This window comes from Epinephelus fuscoguttatus, linkage group LG7, assembly GCF_011397635.1.
Source record: "Epinephelus fuscoguttatus linkage group LG7, E.fuscoguttatus.final_Chr_v1".
NCBI classification, from domain to species: domain Eukaryota; kingdom Metazoa; phylum Chordata; class Actinopteri; order Perciformes; family Serranidae; genus Epinephelus; species Epinephelus fuscoguttatus.
Genome location: NC_064758.1, coordinates 13,982,521 through 13,999,869, shown reverse-complemented (window position 1 = coordinate 13,999,869; position 17,349 = coordinate 13,982,521). Strand labels below are relative to the sequence as shown.

Sequence of the window (17,349 nt, the reverse complement as noted above, 5' to 3'; positions counted from 1 at the left end):
TTCCCTTCATTTTTTTCCCTCCTCTGGCAGTGTGCGGTTGTGTTTGCATAGCTTGGACAGAGTTTATAAATATAGGGAAAACAGCAGACAAAACAAAGTTTCAAACTTTATTTCTAGCAAAAACATTGTCCCCCTGTCATTGAGTGACATTGACAGCCCTAAGTGAATTTCTAACATAATGCTGGATGGAAAACACAGCCAATGCTGCATCATTATACAGTAGCTCAGGCAGCCAGGAAATACCAACCATTTAGAAAATCTGGTCCTCTCTCATGAAGTAGAAAAGGGAAAATAAAACAAAAGTCAAACATGAGAGCTAAACTTATAACAGATGTATGGTCGTGTCTCCTCTTTAAGAGATAAAATGGCCACATTTAATACGGTGAGATGGCTTGAAAATAAGGAGGAGCGAAAAGTCGAAGCGAAAATTCTGGAGAGTCAACATGTTGAGCCACCAGTCTTGCTGTGAGACAGTCCTGACTATATGGTAACACTTGTAATTGATCAGATATTGACCTGGTTTATAGCTGTAAACCAGTGACACTGTCCAATTCCAGAAGAACAAGTCCCAGAACTCTTTGCTCCCGCTTTTAGACAGCCAGGCATCCTGCAGTTCGGGGCTCAGAATTTGAGGCTGAATCCTGGACCGACTGCAGACGCTCCCTGGTTGCTGGTTGTCAGGTGGAAGCCTGTGTCTCTTAGGTCGTCATCGCCCTGGAGAGATTATGCAAACAAAGTTAACTTATGGTTAATGACTGCAGTCAGTTTAATCATTTGTGATTAAATGCAGTTTTATTGCCCATATATTTATTATAGAACTGATTCACACTACACTGGTAACCTTTGGTAACCCCTTAACCTGAATAATTCCAATGAGGCATTTAGATTGTATTCCGCACAAATATGCATGAACATGTTTATTCATATTATTATAGTTATTACTTTCCTGGGTTTCAGTGGAGTTTTAATGTCCCAAAGTCTGTTTCACAAGATTTTCCACTTTGGTAAGAATAAAACTGACATGAACAACTGATACTTTTGGCATGAAATGGTCTAATTTCTCAGTACGGCAGCAAATATCAACACTAACTACCACTGAAAAACATCAGTATCTGCCATAAGCTTCTGGGTGGGTAGGACCACTGCTGAAAACATTAGGGACTAAAGGGTGCTCATCATGGAAAACACAAGGAGGAAATACCCGGACACAAAGCAGAAGCCTGTAGGTCTGTAATCTATTTAACACAGACAGCGTTCGGAAAGCCTGGTAGCTGTATGTAATGGAGAAAGTGGAGCCTAATGTCCTTACCAGGTGACTGTAGCCCAGGCCTCCCTCGGGTGGACGAGGACTGGTGCCTCTCTTCACCCTCTGTTGCTCACTCTTGGCCGGCCAGGTGGGGAACATGGACGGGTCGATGGGCAACGGCGTCTCGCGGAAGTACTCGTGCTTGAGCCCTTCATCTGATAAAATCCTCTTACTGGGGCAGTAGGTGAGGAATCTGCAAAACAGATGATGGCTGAATTGATATGGAGATGCTCATGCACTTTCAGTGATATGTTATTAAAGAAGCACAGGTAACCACGCAGCTTGGACTGCCATGTGGGCTTTAATTCTTTACACAGAGACGTCTGTGTGTAGAGTGATCAATTGTGAAACTTGATTTTTAAACTTATTTTGGTTAAAAAAAAAAAAAAAAAAAAAAAAAAAGGTCATCTGGGTCAGATCCCTGGGTGGCTGCTCTCATCTCCAATTTTTTCCGCAACTCAAATAAGTCTGGTGTTTTTCTAACCAATCAGGGCTTTAAAGGAGGGATTAAGGATTACAGAGAGGCGAAGTCCCTCCGCTTCAGGTAGACCACTGTGGGACCTTATATCAGAAAAAATATGTAGATTAGAGAGAAATAATTTTCTGATCCCATCTAAATTGTGCCATGAATTACACCTATAAAGTTTGTCATTTTAAAGATAGTTTTGTATGTCAAAAAAGTCGCTGTTTGTCGTAAATCTGTTGACGTAACATCATACCTTCCTCTCTGACTAAAGCTGTGATGCCTGTGTGTTTTATAATGGGATGTATTCTCACAAGCAACGGTTCTTGCTTATTCTTTCGCTCTCTAGCTGACACAAAAGACCAGGAGTTGTTGGATAAAACCCATCAGGTAAGATATGATATAGTTAACTAAGCGGTTTCAAACAAAACTAAACAGTAACACGACAAACTGCAACTCTTGACTAAAAAAAATGTTTTAAATTAACATTCATGGTACACTACAAGTAGGATCAAAAAGTTATTTGTTTGTTGCTGTGGTCCCATGGGGGACACTAGAAGGGGAAGGTACGCCTCATGCCTCTCTACGATGGCATCACCTTTCTGCTCTGGAGTCAGAAAAATAGTGACTACAAAATAGCCAAAAAAAGATGCGAGCAGAGATGATGCTGACAAAGCTGCTTCTATGTCGACAAAAAAGGATGTTACCAAGACAGAAGTTCTGCCCCCTGATGGTTCTGACTCATGGGAAACTTTTGAGGACATTTGAAGGCTGAAAATGCACCAGCTGAGTTTTAATTTAGTTTAATAGGACGTAATTGCAGGCAGAGTATCCTCGCCTCCATGTGCAGAAATCCCCATACAGGCCTAGTGGTGTAACTTTGAATCAGCTGTATTAACTAAACACTTAGGCAGACAATCTGGACACAAGATACAGGCCTGACATGAGGGGCCAGTGGGTTTGTGCAAGGAGTCCTAATTGGTTATGACAGGATCAACACAGCATAATGGGGAGCTGCTCATTGTGATAATTGGCTTTCTAGCTGTGTCTGATTAGAATCTTCCATGTGTGAGCAGGGGCACTGCGGTAAATGATTAAAACCAGCCTGAAAAGATTTTACTGAAAAAAAAAACTGTCTTTGTTTTTCAGCAGGAGGAATCCCTGAGAAGGGTAACTGGCTGGGATTGGACTAATACCTGCTTTCTGACACATGGGGCCAATACTGGCACTGAAAGGGACAATCATCCACTTGCATCAACATCATTGTTTTTGTTTTGGAATTCCAAAAATGTGCGCTCTTCCTGCACCTGTGAACTTCCTCTTCCTCAGCATCCCCAGGACCTAGGAGCCCTGCTGGTTTTAATTCAAGCCATAAAGACTTGTTTATAGCTGGGATATGAACCAGCAGTCGTCTAGGTCTTGAGGCCCAGGATATTATCTGGCTGTACATATTATGGCACTTCCCATAGTAAAGTAGTGAATAGAGCAAGTTCAAAAATCCCTTCTCAGGTTGGATGCGAAAGGCTCCAATCCTAAAACACTTTACTACACAGGGGGTGTGACATTCTAACCACTCTGTGATGTCAACCTGCCAAACTACACCTCTGAACTTTTCCTACGCTGCTCTGCCTCAAGCCTTCCAAACCGCACTTCTCTACGTGTTGACCTCCTGAGGTCTGAATCTGTCCCTGGGTAAACGCCTCGTGAGTCTTCTGACAGCTGGAAGGTTTCAGCTGCACTGGACAGGTGCCAAACTTCCACTGAGCCGTGATCCCTCCACAGTGGACATGCTGTTGCCATCCTCTGCAGCTGTGAGGTAACCCAGCAGTATGGTTTTCATTTACAGGTGTACGCAAAAGGCTCTGTGGGTGGGTGAGGATCTGAGAGGAGAGCTGAAACGCTCGCCTCTGCTCTTTGCAGCTGCTAAACAATGCTGATCTTCGGAATGTGCACCGGAGAATTATGAAGCCATTACTCCCTGTGTGAAAATGATTTTCCGTATTAAATGTGTGTTTTGTAAAACATTTTCCTGTAGTGTGGAGCATCACCATGGTGAGTGTGTGTGTGTGAAACGGAACAAGGGGATGGAACAGGACTGCTGCTGAGGCATGTTGATGAATTACCACTCCGCTACCGTTGTCATGTTTTAAGTCGGCTTGCCAGAAATGCACTGACTGAATAAAAAGAGCTGGAAAGAGTAACAGAACTTGACAGGGTAGCAATGGGTTCATCCAAGTAAGGCAATTTCCACTGTAGGAGTCATGCTGATTGTTACTGATTAGTGGCAGATATTTGCCTTTCACTGATATTAGTCTGTGTTGTATCAAAGAGGGGATAGGAAATAATGCAATGTGTGTGGGGACATATTTTTAACCAGTGGAGAAATTGTCAAACAATTTCGACTAATAATAAGACCATTAAAACCAATGATTCCAAGCTTATGTTTTCAATACTCGTCATTTCTTCCTAATTTACTGGAACAAATACTCTATGGTGTGTTCATCGTGCCTTGGCAACTATACTGGTTTGTCAAGAACACACAGTTAACTATACACAGTGCACACAGCTACAGTTGGAATAACTGACTGTACTGAAGATGCAGTGCAGCCTGTTTGAGGTGTAATGTTGTGTATTTAGAGTAAGACAGCCTTTAAGAATCCTACTTGTTCATGAGGTCAAAGCCTTGATCTGAGAGCAGCGCTCCAAAGCGCTTTCGCAGGTTGTTGTAGGGATACTCTGTGAAAGTCATCTTCTTCACAGCGGGCAGCTCACTGTAGCCGGGCCAGATCTTCTCGCTGGGTGACCCCAGATCCTACAGACAACACACACACATACACACACAAGTCAGCAGCCGGCATATTGTTAGTACAAGGAGAGATAGACATGAAATATTCCCACTTTGTCAAAAGTCAACATCCACCACAGACACGTGGCAATAAACCAGTCTTAAGTACATTTCAATACCTTAACACATAACTGATAAAGACTGTAGGAGAGGCCTGAGTGCAGCAGTCCACACAGCTGTCATGTTTTATCTGACAATAATGGAAGGAGTCTCTGTACGTATGTCTGTCCCTTAATTTTCTTGACAGTCATTCATGTGATCGACCTCACACTTGGCAGGAGTGCTGCTGAGGAACCAAGAAGTGCAGTGTTGAGTGCAAGCCCTTGAAATCTTCAGGACATATTTATTAGAAGTGATGCACACACAGTGTTAAGTATTGAGAGGGGACCTTACTTTCAAGCATCAGAAATGCAACCTTCTGAATGAGCGCTTTTGTTCCCAGAGATGGCCCGGTCCCAAACAGCTAGCTGTTAGCCAATGATGTGTATACTCCCAAGAAGCGCAGTGTCTAGTGTGAAGTTGTTTGGAAAGCTGCAAGCTGCAACACAGGAGGCCAAGGGACCAACCTGTTCGACACAGATACATTCTGAACTGGCATATAACCAGTGTAGATAATAAGCAGAGACAGCCAAAGGTCGACCAGTGAGCAACTTTTAGTAGTCTCTGTGTTCAGCTCTCAGTACTTTTGGAGCATCTACCTCAATATCTGTGGTTTGGAGTTTTATACACTCCACAGTTCCTGTTTGTGCGTTCACACATCAACCTTATTTTACTGCTTACTGATTGCTTTCAGCCGGATCAGAGCTGCTACAAACTGAACCTCCTGCTGTTCTCTCTTCACACTAAAAGTTTTCCACTTGCAAACAGACGGGTTGCTTTTACAGTTAATTAGCACTGATGCTCTTCAATAAAACAGCTGTTATCAACCAGACATGGACACATTCTGGGCTAACTGGTCAGTGAATCTGATTTCAATATTGCAGAGAGGAATAGTACAAACTGAAAAGGGCTGCAGGCGACGGTCTAGTTTGTGACACCTAAAATACGTCACCAATGTAAACAGGTTTACCTTACTAGGCTGTGCTCTGGAAAAACAATCATGAAAGCTCAACTCTCTCTCCTACTATGGAAAAATCCTATATGGTGATCATCTCAGTTTCATAATAACTTCATCAGCTGGGTTAACATCCACCAACAGCTCCACCCTGTGGTGCACTACACGCTGACTCCTCTGACAGACGACACACTCAAAGATTTAAAGGCTGTAAACAGAAGAGCTTTACCCATTATGGTGAGGTTTTCCTTCATTTTAAACGAGCAAATAAGGGCATTTACCTTAAAAATCTTGTTAATTTGGTCGATTTCAGATTTTCCAGGGAAGAGAGGTTTCTGGGTGAGGAGCTCGCCAAATATGCAGCCCACTGACCACATGTCCACAGCTGTGGAGTACTCCTGCGGAGAGAAGAGCAAACACAGTGGCAGTCCGCAGAAACACAAAGTAGACAGTCTGCCTGGCAAACTTTACGTTGGAGTCTGTTTCGTGTGTGTGAACGTGGATGTGCTCTGATGGGCTGCTGGACTGCGAATGTCTGGCTGTAAGTCATATATCGTAAAACTCAAATAGTGTTTCAGTGGTATTTGGTATCCTATAAACTATTCTCCTCCTTGAAATAAATCTTTGGTTAAATCAAATCAATCAAGATGATGTAACCGCGTGTCTGAAAAATACATAACCTTAGTATGTGTAGTTTCAGTTATTGCAAGGTATTTCATCTGGTTCCCGTGAAGTGTGGTGTGAACTTGAATTCTCACCTTGGCTCCAAGCAGCAGCTCTGGTGATCGGTACCACAGGGTCACCACGACAGGGGTGTAGGGCTTCAGGGGGGAACCGTACTCTCGGGCCAAACCAAAGTCGCCAATCTACAGTGAAGGACAGTTGGCTCGCATTAACAACACTACATTTCATTTTGGGTGAAAGAACAATACCTCAGCATTAAAATGACGCCTTAAAAAGGTGATTATTCCATAAATCTTTCAACGTCTCAAAGGAGGTCAAATGAACATATACTTGGGTGCGGCACGGTACAGCATAGTCATACTGGATTTGAAAAATTACAAGATGCAGTGTGATTCATATTTTCTATTGTCAGCTTGCATAAAATTCACACTGACTGTAAAAGCAACGTTTATTTACACACGGACGCCGTCTGCGCTTTGTTTTGCCAGAAATTCATGCTCTAATTGACCTTTAGTAATCATGTGTTGTTTGTGGAACTGTGCTGTATTGCTGCAAGCTCAGGAGAAAGTTTTACATCATCAGAAGATGGATTAAAAGAACCCTTTTTACGAGTTTCTGTACTCGTAAAAATGGATCAATTTTTAAGCAGAAAATGTGATTTTATTTATTTGAAGGTTAGGCTTTTTGTTAGCCCCCTTTAAATCCAATTCTTTAAGTAATGTTTAATCAAGTCATAATTCCAGGATTGGAAGTGCCCTTAAAGGGATAGTTCGGGCTTTTTGAAGTGGGGCTGTATATATGTATATCCCCAGTCATACATAAAGAAGTTCTGTGATTGGGAAAATGCATCTAGTACCATTCAAAAGGCCTCGCTGTTATCCATTAATCTGTGATGTTTATTGCATTTCAACCAAACAAATGTTCTCTGTCTCTACCTTGTTTACTTCGGTTAATGATTTCCTACATTTCCTAGAAAGCCCAGAAATACGGACATTTTGAACTTTCAATCCAAAGTTCAAACAAATATTTAGCTGAAAACAACTTGTACTTGCTGTGGACTGGCTGCTCTCAAGGACCCCAGTTAGAGTACTTGTTGCCAAGGTAACAACTAATTATCTAGCCTCTGAAGTTGGCAGGGCCTGAGTAAGAAGTCCAAGCATACCTTGAGGATACCCTTGTGGCTCAGCAACAGGTTAGACGTCTTCAGGTCACGATGCAGAATCCAGTTATCGTGGAGATGTCGGACACCTCGCAGCAGCTGGATCATCAGAGTCTTTACTTCACCTGAGAGACAAACATAATGCTTTAACGGAGCTGTGGCGAGGCAAAAGATTTAATGCTTAACCCATAAACAATGAGACACAGAGATGGACCAGAGCTCAACAATGTCTCACTTTACCTGGCAGGAAGGGCTGCTTCATGGTTTCCATCAGACTCTTCAGGTCATGTTCTACATAGTTCATCACGATGTAGATCTTGTCCATGTTACTTCCAACAACTATTTCCTAATATAAAAATAAAAAACAGGGTTAGATTTCCATAAAAGCCAAGTAAAGTGTTAAATGAAGAAGGAGTTTTCAAGTTCTCTCACCCTCACTGTGACGATGTTTGGGTGCTGAGCTTTGAGGATAGTGTTGATTTCTCTTAAAGAGGTGATGGGGAAGCCCTCCTTCTCCTTCTCCATCTTCAACCTTTTCAAGGCCACAATTTCATCTGCAAACATGAGACCGCAATTATTATATCACCAATGAACACATATGAGAACCCCGAAAGCAAATGGAGCGACATGCTTATTTTCATACCCGTCTTTTTGTCCTTGGCTCTGTACACCACACCGTAGGTTCCCTCTTCTATTCTGTTCAAGCACTGGAATTCCTCAACACTGCGACAACCCTGAAAACAATAAAAATGGAGACCTCAACATACTAGCTTGCATCACATGATTACATTGTGGCTAAGCTGGATGAATAATTGCGTTGTCTGTACCAACCTGTAAAGCAGGCAGATATTTGGGCAGCTCCTTCTTCAGCTCCACAGGTGAAATTGGGGGCGAGTCTGGGATGTAGTTTTCTTCTGGGGTAGGGGGGCCAGAGTGAGTTTGAGACTGAGGCGTGGGGTCACCCTCTCCTGCATCCTCCTCTTCCTCCTCCTCTTCTTCCTCCATGTCCTCACCACTCTCCTCTGAGTCATGATCAAAGCGGGACTCTGGCACTGTGAGGCGAGGGGTGAAGTCAGTTTAGTGTTGGTAAGTGCATTTGAGCTGCTAGAATTTAGACACAGAGAGGTCAAAATAATAGCAACACCTTTAGTATGAATAACAACTTGGGCTTGATGACCTCATCAGGGTCATGTTTCGTATGAACAAAGGGCCGGTCACTGTTCAGATCTGAACTATCCCTTTAGGACTTCATTATTTTAAGGTGTTGCCCAGTGTTAGTCCCTGTATTCCTCACATCAGTTTCTAGTTCTGTGTTTTGAACTTTTAGTGGCTGGGCTACATTCTTGTTTGTATTTGGATCACAGATCGCTCCATCAAGAACCCTGCAGAGATGAATCCTGGCGAGGCGATCTGTTAACCTTCAAAAGAAGAATTATTTATAAAACTGCCAAATATTCAGCAGACAAGCCAAACTTTTACTGACCCAAATGTGATTTATGGGTTCTTTCAACTGGCCACGCAACGTTCCCATCTAAAATGGTTTCCAGACATCAACTGTTTACATTTTTTTTTACAGCATTCAACACAAATAATTACAACTTGTTCAAGCTGCAGTACATCTGCATCATGAGAGTGATTTATCAAGTATTCCTTTAGATGACTTTCCAAGTTCAGGAACATGTCAAACTGTTAACACTGTTTCTTTACAGACATTGTAAGTAGCATGTTCACTCACCTGCGGGTATGTGATTGAGATTTCCATTTTCTCTCTCCTCTTCAAAGTCCTCCACTGACTGCTCGTCCTCACTCACGTCCTCTGAAAGGGAGGAAGTCACCATGTCAAACACGTAATGTTGTGTAACTGGACCTGACACAGCAACTTAAGTCCCAATAGTCATAGTAGTGGTTTTTGACAGTTTTACCTGCACTCTGCTCAGATCTTCCTGAACCCGAAACAGACTCCTCCTCTTCGCCCTCACTCTGGCTGCTGGACTCCTCTTCGTCATCATCATCCTCTTCGTCAGAGCCTGATCCTGATGCTAGACAGGGTGAAGAAGATATAAGAACAATGTTTAAAAAATAGTTGGTCCATTCCTATGATACTTCTGATCCACCTATCTCTTCTTGTACAGTTCAAAGCTATAATGATTAATATAAGTGAGTGATTACACTCATTTCAGCTTCCTGATTATTATGAAAAGTGAAAATGTCCTACCAAAGAAGTCAGGCCTCCCGGGAGTGTTAACTATTTACAGTGGACAAAAGGGCTGCCACAACTAGTCGACTAATCGATGACTAATCGACTATTAAAATAATTCGTGACTATTTTAGTAGTCGACTAATCGGTTTGAGTCATTTTTCATAGAAAAGTACTATAAAAGTACCCCAAAATACTCTTATTGCAGCTTCTTACGTTCAGATATCGGCAGCTTTACACACTCTCCCGTGACAGTGAACTATAACCCTTTGGCGTGAGTAGGAAACAAGACATTAGATGACGTAATTTTGGGGTTTGAGCGAGACAGACCAACATTTTTCAACATTTTAACACATTTTTCGATGAAATGATTAGTCGACTAATTGAAGAAATAATCGACAGATTAGTCGACAATGAAAATAATCATTAGTGGCAGCCCTAGTGGACAACCAAAGTTACATAACCATTTACCAATGGAGGATTCTCCTGAGCTGGTCTTCCTTTCACTGTCACTGATGTCCTGGAGGTCTGCGAGCAGGTCTTTGCCCTCTGGCTTCTCCTCCTTCAATGCTGCGGACAAAACTCAGTGTGAGTTATTCTGAAATGTATGAAACAATGATGATCTTGGGGAAAGTGAGTCAGTGGGATTATAATTAATACATTAATAAACTCACTTCCACTTTTCCGTGGTTCGCTGTGTTCCGATCTGTCCCGGGGAGTGCGGACGGGACTTCGGCTGCGGTGACTTTGTTTTGACTTGTCCTCATACTCATCAGGTAGCATGCGGTGGTGAGACGGCACTGTGGACAGGAAAGTCTATTATTCAAGTTGAAATTAAAAGAAAAACACTAGTTAGCTAGTTACCAACAGCATGCTAAGTCAGTGTGTCTTCAGGTGTTATCGCCAGGTGTTACACCGTCAGGGCCTCACCAGTATGACACGCCCACTTTTCAGTGAACAGATCAAATTCCTTCCAAAGTTATATCCCACCTGCCAATCCTGGTTCATCAGAGACATGTCACAATACTGAAGCTAGATACTCTCAAAATGCCGTTTCAATTGAACTTTAATGAGTGTTGCAGATATAGCATCAGCATACACAGGGTTTATAATAAACACAATCCTTGTGATTAATTATAGAACAGAAACAGTGGCTGCTTTGGATTTTGAGCTTCAAGAAATCATTGAACATTTTGGGTAATATTAACTGCTTTCTTTCCGAGAGTGAGACAAGAAGATGTCAATTACGGAACTGGAAACAGGACATGTTTAGCATAGCGTAGCATAAAGACAGACGGCAAGAGGAAACAGCTAGCTTGTCTCAAGGTGACAAAACCTGGTGATTATGTTCATTCACTGACCTTCTCGGCGACTGTCTCGCTCTTTGCGTCGCTCCTCAGCCCTCCTCTCCCGATCCTTCAACTCCCGTTGCTCTTTCTGCTGTTCCCGGAGCTTTCGGTCCCGTTCACGCTGGCGCTCCTGCTGTTCCAGCCGGTCCCTGTGGTCCAAAAAAAACCCAGGAGAGTCCAATCGGGGTCTGTCCAGACAACCAAAAGTCCAATCTTGTCAATGCTTTCATATTTTTACTTTAAGTTGTCAAAACTGGTCTTACTGAAACATACAGGTACAAGTCACAGTTACAGTTACGGCAGTAGCTCAGTCCGTAGGGACTTGGCTTGGGAACTGGAGGGTCGCCGGTTCAAGTCCACGCCCAGACTAAAAATATGGAGCGTGGACTGGTAGCTGGAGAGGTGCCAGTTCACCTCCTGGGCACTGCCGGGGTGCCCCTGAGCAAGACACCGAACCCCCCCACCGTTCCGGGTGCCTGTCGATGGGCAGCCCCCTCACTCACTAACAATTATTGTTTTGTGTAACTGCAGATATGTTCAGTAATCACATCTACATCTAAATATACAGGGCAGTAGCTCTGGCTTTGTGAAAAAAATGAAAAATATTTTTATGTTGCAACATCTTGGCAAGTTGAATACTTACTCCCAAAAAAACAAACAAAACAAACAAACAGATGTTTGCATATATTTATCACAGTTAAGTGACAAAAGAATCAACACTTCTGTGTCTGAATTCATCAAAGATAATCTAACATACGGTGCCTTTCTAGAGTTGATGCTCACCTCTCTCTGCGTGAATGAGCTCTGGCCTCTACCCTTCGTTTCTGCCTCTCCCAGTCTCGTCGGGCTTTGTCTTCCTCCCACTGACGCTTCCTGCGATCATTCTCTCGCTCCTTTTCTTTGTCTTTTGGTCGTACATGTTTCCCTGCTGTAGACGATAAAAGCCATTAGTGAAAGCAGGTCCTACAAAATAGTTCCAAACATGTTGTATTCAGCTATAAAACACGTTTGTGTTTATGTGTTTTACTCCCACACCTCCTTCAGCAGAGTGACTGCGATGACGTCTTTTATCTTTTCTTTTTTCTTCCTTTCTGTGGTGAGACTTGTCTTTCCTTGCTATTTGCTGTGGAGGCTTGATTGCTAATGATTCATCTTCTTCACCCCTGCAGAAATGTAAAGAAAACATTGAGACTCTAAACTGCCAGCAACACTATGTGGCATATCATTTTGAAGACCATGACATACAGTGGTGGAAAAAAGTTTTCGGACACCCCATGCATTTGTGAAATATTGCATTAAGAATCACTCTTAGGTCTTCAGGTACAATTTCTTTTAGTACAGTCACAGCCAAAATACTAAATAAATCCTAAAAAAGCCATTAAAAACTTAAAATTGATTGGTTCCATAAAAATACATAAGAAATTTTGAGTATTGGGTCATTTTGGTACCAGTGATGAAGGTCGTTCTTTTTATTAAAAGACACAATTTTTGTTGCCAAGCTTCGTGTCTACATAAAGCCAGCACATTTGAAAGTTCTTCAGACACAAAAATGGCTAAAACAAGGAACCTAACGCAGGAAACACGCCTGAAGATAAAGATTCTCAGCCAGGAAGGGTACAGCTGCCGCCAGATAGCCAGGAAGTGCAGATGCAGTCCTTCAGCAGTTGGATACACTCTGCAGAAATACAGGCAGACCAACAGCTTGGAAGACAAACCAAGATCTGGGCGTCCAAGGGTTTCTTCAGCAAGAAATGACCGCATCCTGATCCGCATGTGCAGGCAAAACCGCCGAATGACATCACAGGAGCTTCAGCAGCAGTGGTCAAACCAAACTGGTGTCCAGTGTCCCACCCGCACTGTACGTGGCCGACTTTTAGACCATGGCTTAAGGTCCTACAAGGCTATCAAGAAGCCCCTGATCAATGAGAGACAGAGGTTAGCCCGGCGTCGCTGGGCCCAGGCACACAAGAACTGGACAGCCAGGAATTGGAAGAAGATTTTGTGGTCAGATGAGTCCAGTTTCCAGCTTTATCTTCCTCCTCCTAATGTGAGTGCAGAAAGCCAGGCGAAGCATTATCTCCAGCATGTACAGTACCTACTGTCAAGCATGGTGGAGGCAGTATCATGGTTTGGGGATGCATGAGTGCTGCTGGTGTTGGTCATCTCACTGTCTGTGATGGCACATTGAACTCTACCAAGTATTGTACCATTCTCAAAATCCACATGCTCCTTCTGCGCGCGCACTGTTCCACGAGGTAAAAACTGGATGTTTCAACAAGATAATGCCCCTTGCCACACATCCAAGGCCAGTAGAACTTGGCTGCAGGAGCACAGTCAGGTCTTCCAGCTCAATCTATGAGCCCCATTGAAAATCTGTGGTGGATTATCAAAAGGTCTGTTTCAAAGCATAAACCAAAGAATTTAGAAGAATTAAAAGCAGTAATTCAAAAAGGATGGAACAAGATTACCCCTCAACAGTGTGAAAGGCTCGTGGGGAACATGCCAGCCATGATTAGAGCTCTACTACGTGCCAATGGCAGGACTACTAAATATTAATTTGATGATCTGATGGTTTATTTATTTTTTTGTTCAGTTTTGAACACATTCTCTGTTATTTGTTGACTTTGATAACGACAATGTTGAGAACTGACATATTGAAACTGTCAAGAATTTAGTTTTTCTTGTAAACAATAAACAAAAAAATATAATTTGTATTTGTTTGTATCTGTCTAATGCAGCCACACCTTTTGAAACACAAAAAAGATTTTTCCACAAATATTTCATGATAATATTTGAGATTGTGTAAAATTTTAAGGGTGTCCGAAAACTTTTTTCCACCACTGTATGTACATACTTTGAAGTTCCACCACTAGATTCATACTATGTCAACCATGAAATGCACTCATATTTTTTTTCCTGCAACTGCAAGTACCTGTCCTCTGTTGAGTCCTCCCGTGTGTACGGGGAATTACGAATTGTTATTTCCATCCTTTGATCCCGTAGTTCTCCTTCCTCCGGAGTATCTCGTTTGGCTTCCCGATCATCCGACTGTGGAACAAGGCCCTGTGTGAACTGTGCAAGACAAGAAGAGCAGACTATGTGGTTAAAGTTAAGGAAACATCATGAAACACCACAACAGTTTCTCTATGTATATCTTGCTCCAAAGGCTTTTTAAGCAGCATTTAGAGAATGGTTAATTAAAACTCTTGTATAAAGCGACAGAATAATAATGAATATAACAAACGCAACAAGAACATTTATAGATACTAGGCTTACAAGACTATCAAGAGTAAAATCTTTGTTTTCAAGTCTTTAATTTTTCTTCAATTTGCCATTATAATTATCTATTTTCGAAGTTACCTGGGTGGTTTTTGATAAAAAACAAACAAACAAAAAAAAACAAAACAATGAAATCAAATAAAACTGATAGCTAGGATAAGGGTGACTCTTGATTGCTTTCAGCACTGCATAAACAAGTAAAGGTCATATGCGTCTTACAATAGCTTTGAGATACTTTACATTTTTCTGGCGCTTGGGATCTGTTCTCTCTTCTAATTCTCTTCTGCGTTTCTTCTCCTGTAGGATTTCGTCTAGAGTTTTTACTTTCCAGGATTCCTTTTCGTCCCCCATCAGCGTCCACTCTCCACCGCCTGCCCCACATCACACAACCACATACGCACAAGTGTTTGTTACATGTCATTTCAATTCAGAATTAAATTCATTTGAATCATAAAGAGTTAGACTTATACAGTTATAAGAGATCTGTGACAGAAAAGAGCCTGCCACCTGTTGGTCACTGTTTCTTCAAGTTATCTTGCATTTTTTTTAAGTAAGCTGTTTATGTAAGTTGTCAAAATAAGACCACTTGTAAATTATACTAGCAGAAGCGTATACTTTTCCTCATTGATACAGTCTGCTTTAACACCTCAAGTTGACTTCCTTGGTCCAGGGGAAATTAAAACTTCGCAGAATTGCCATTCAAAATATAGAATTTTGAGGCCTTGCTGTAAATCAGCAATTATTTAACAATCACAGAGTGACATAACATCTTCAACTACAAATTCACATTCGCGACCCGTTCTGCATATACCAGTGCAGCAGGCAGCAATGATTTTTGATACAAAGCTTAATTAACTCATCACAGGCCTGTTATTCCCAGGGATGTCACCCTGAAACACATTCCAGGTTTAAACACTACTACTGCAAACACAGTCAAATTAACCACAAATACATCAACGCATATGAATAATAAATGAATGGACTGAGGTCGCATACCTATGTTTTTAGTAAGGTCTTACTTGTGGCATCCAATTATCGCTACGACGCATCGGTAACGTTATGCCCGTTAGCGGTTAGCAAACGTTAATAGGACAGTTGACGTTAATTGTTTACGAATAAACCAGTGGCTAGATTTTATGGTACCAGCAAACAAAACGCAGTGGTTGATGAGTTCATTAATTCTAAACTTACAACCAGTTGACCGTTTTGAGTCCAGCGGTTGGTTCTAATACATTAGCTCGCTAACGTTAGCTAGCTAAAACTAGCATGGTCGACTGTTGCTAAACAACTTCTGTAGCTAACTACATGATTTAAAAAGGAATAGTTGGTACAGCTGGCAGAGTTATAACATGGAGAACCTATGGCTGTGTCCGCAGCTGCGCTTAAAAGCCTTAATACAGAAAACAATGAAATGAGAAAGCGAGCAGGTGGAATGGTTGGACAAACCTGAAGTATGCGCAGCGGTATTTTGGCACACCGGAAGTCTCAACACAGTCTCAACGTCCGTCTGTAAAACTTCCGATGTGAAACAAAGACTTCCTCACATAAAATAAAATAAAATAAAATCATAAAATAAAATAAAATAAAAATAAATAAACACAAATCAAGGGCATCCTGGTAAAATACTAAGCACATCTCATGCTGGTTAAAATAGTTTGCTGTGGGTTTATTAAAAAATACAGGATCAAGAGTAGCGGTTTTTATGTTTTTTCATGGTCAAAGCAACAGAGGAGGCCTCAAACGTTCTCAAAAGACCCAAATCGTTCAAGCAGGGCTGTTTCAAGACACTCTGGGGACCCCAGGCAAGGCACCACGTTTCTCCTCTGACACATCACGTGTGCCGCCCATGCCGCCACAGCTCGGCTGTTAAGGTATTTCTGGGCAGTCATGAAATCAACAAAGAGGAAATTACTGGACCTGGAGCTGGACTTCTCCGTCGCATGGTCACTCACCCTCTTGCGATTGGACTTTGAACTTATCCCACAGTAGTGGTACCGTAAAGTACCGTAGTACTACAGTACCTACCGTACTCCAACAGTGCTAGTGCAGGTGGCAACCAATCATGCGGGACATGGTCTCAATTTGCGTGACACGTGAAAAGAGACAGAAATGCTGTGCAGTCCCGCACAGTGCAGGACTTCTTGGTCACCCTACTTAGCCACTGGCAAGCAGCAGCTAGTAGGGGGCCCCATTAGAGGGGATTCCAACGTGTTGTTGTTGCAGTGTCTATAGGGGTTCCATCATATTGTCATTGATATGGACCAACGTCAGCTGTCTCTGGGGGCCCCCTTCCAGCTCGGGGCCCTAGGCAATTGCCTAGTTTGCCTGTCCGGTTGCGACGGCCCTGCGTTCAAGGACAGATTTTAAACCTCCTCTGAAGAACAAGTGATTTCTTTGATGAAATAGCACGACCATGTGGTCCGTTATGAAACACTTTATTTTTTTGACTCTCTCATGGAGTTTGCTGCTGCTCATCATGTCCCCCACCCTGTCTTTTCTTGGCTGAGGCTGGGTGTTGAGTGCCAGCCCAGCAAGGACAGGAGGAGGACGTGGAGTTGGGGGTGGTGGAGGGTTGGGTGTATCTGCCAATTTTTTCATTTATGGCTGCTCAGAGAGTGAAAATCAGCTCTTCCCTCTCCAGATTTTTAATTACAAAATATGTGATCAGTTAGGAAACTATGATGCTTTGTCTTGGATTTAACTACGAAGCAACATATTGAGTTGTTATATTTTGGACCAACTACAACATCAAAATGCTGCTTAGTGCATCAATAATAATGCTCCAACATAATGTATACAATAATACAAAAAGGAGCAATCTTTGTAATGACTGCTTTTATGGTTACATTTCTGTACAGTGACATCTGAGTGCAGCTAGGACATTTACTTATATAATGAAGTATTTTCACCATGTGGTGTAAATTAATATAAACTTATTGTAGTGTGTAGGTCTACAGACAGTTTTGAACTACTTAAGTATTTCTGTCGTCTGCTACGTTATATTTTGATTCCT

At 42.2% G+C, this 17,349-nt stretch overlaps 1 protein-coding gene across 3 annotated transcripts; it reads right to left on the bottom strand.

Moving 5' to 3' along the window:
* Positions 1–93: 93 nt before the first annotated feature.
* On the bottom strand, positions 94–15,838 carry cdk11b (cyclin-dependent kinase 11B). 3 transcript variants are annotated; one of them, XM_049580171.1, is made up of 20 exons: positions 15,783–15,838; positions 14,577–14,707; positions 13,990–14,129; positions 12,093–12,220; positions 11,841–11,985; positions 11,070–11,245; positions 10,383–10,508; positions 10,180–10,278; positions 9,434–9,550; positions 9,247–9,327; positions 8,343–8,563; positions 8,155–8,245; positions 7,944–8,065; positions 7,752–7,857; positions 7,515–7,636; positions 6,427–6,534; positions 5,950–6,066; positions 4,433–4,581; positions 1,310–1,499; positions 94–714 (listed from the first exon to the last, which is right to left on the bottom strand). In XM_049580171.1, exons 2-20 carry the CDS (start codon positions 14,685–14,687, stop codon positions 622–624), a joined length of 2,442 nt encoding a protein of 813 aa, XP_049436128.1. In that variant the 5' UTR covers positions 14,688–14,707; positions 15,783–15,838; the 3' UTR covers positions 94–621. The 3 variants fall into 3 exon arrangements, with proteins under 3 accessions (XP_049436128.1, XP_049436127.1, XP_049436129.1); XM_049580170.1 differs by lacking the exon at positions 15,783–15,838 and adding an exon at positions 15,333–15,737; XM_049580172.1 differs by lacking the exon at positions 15,783–15,838 and adding an exon at positions 15,333–15,737 and having other exon boundaries at positions 11,070–11,206.
* Between the last annotated feature and the right edge of the window lie 1,511 nt (positions 15,839–17,349).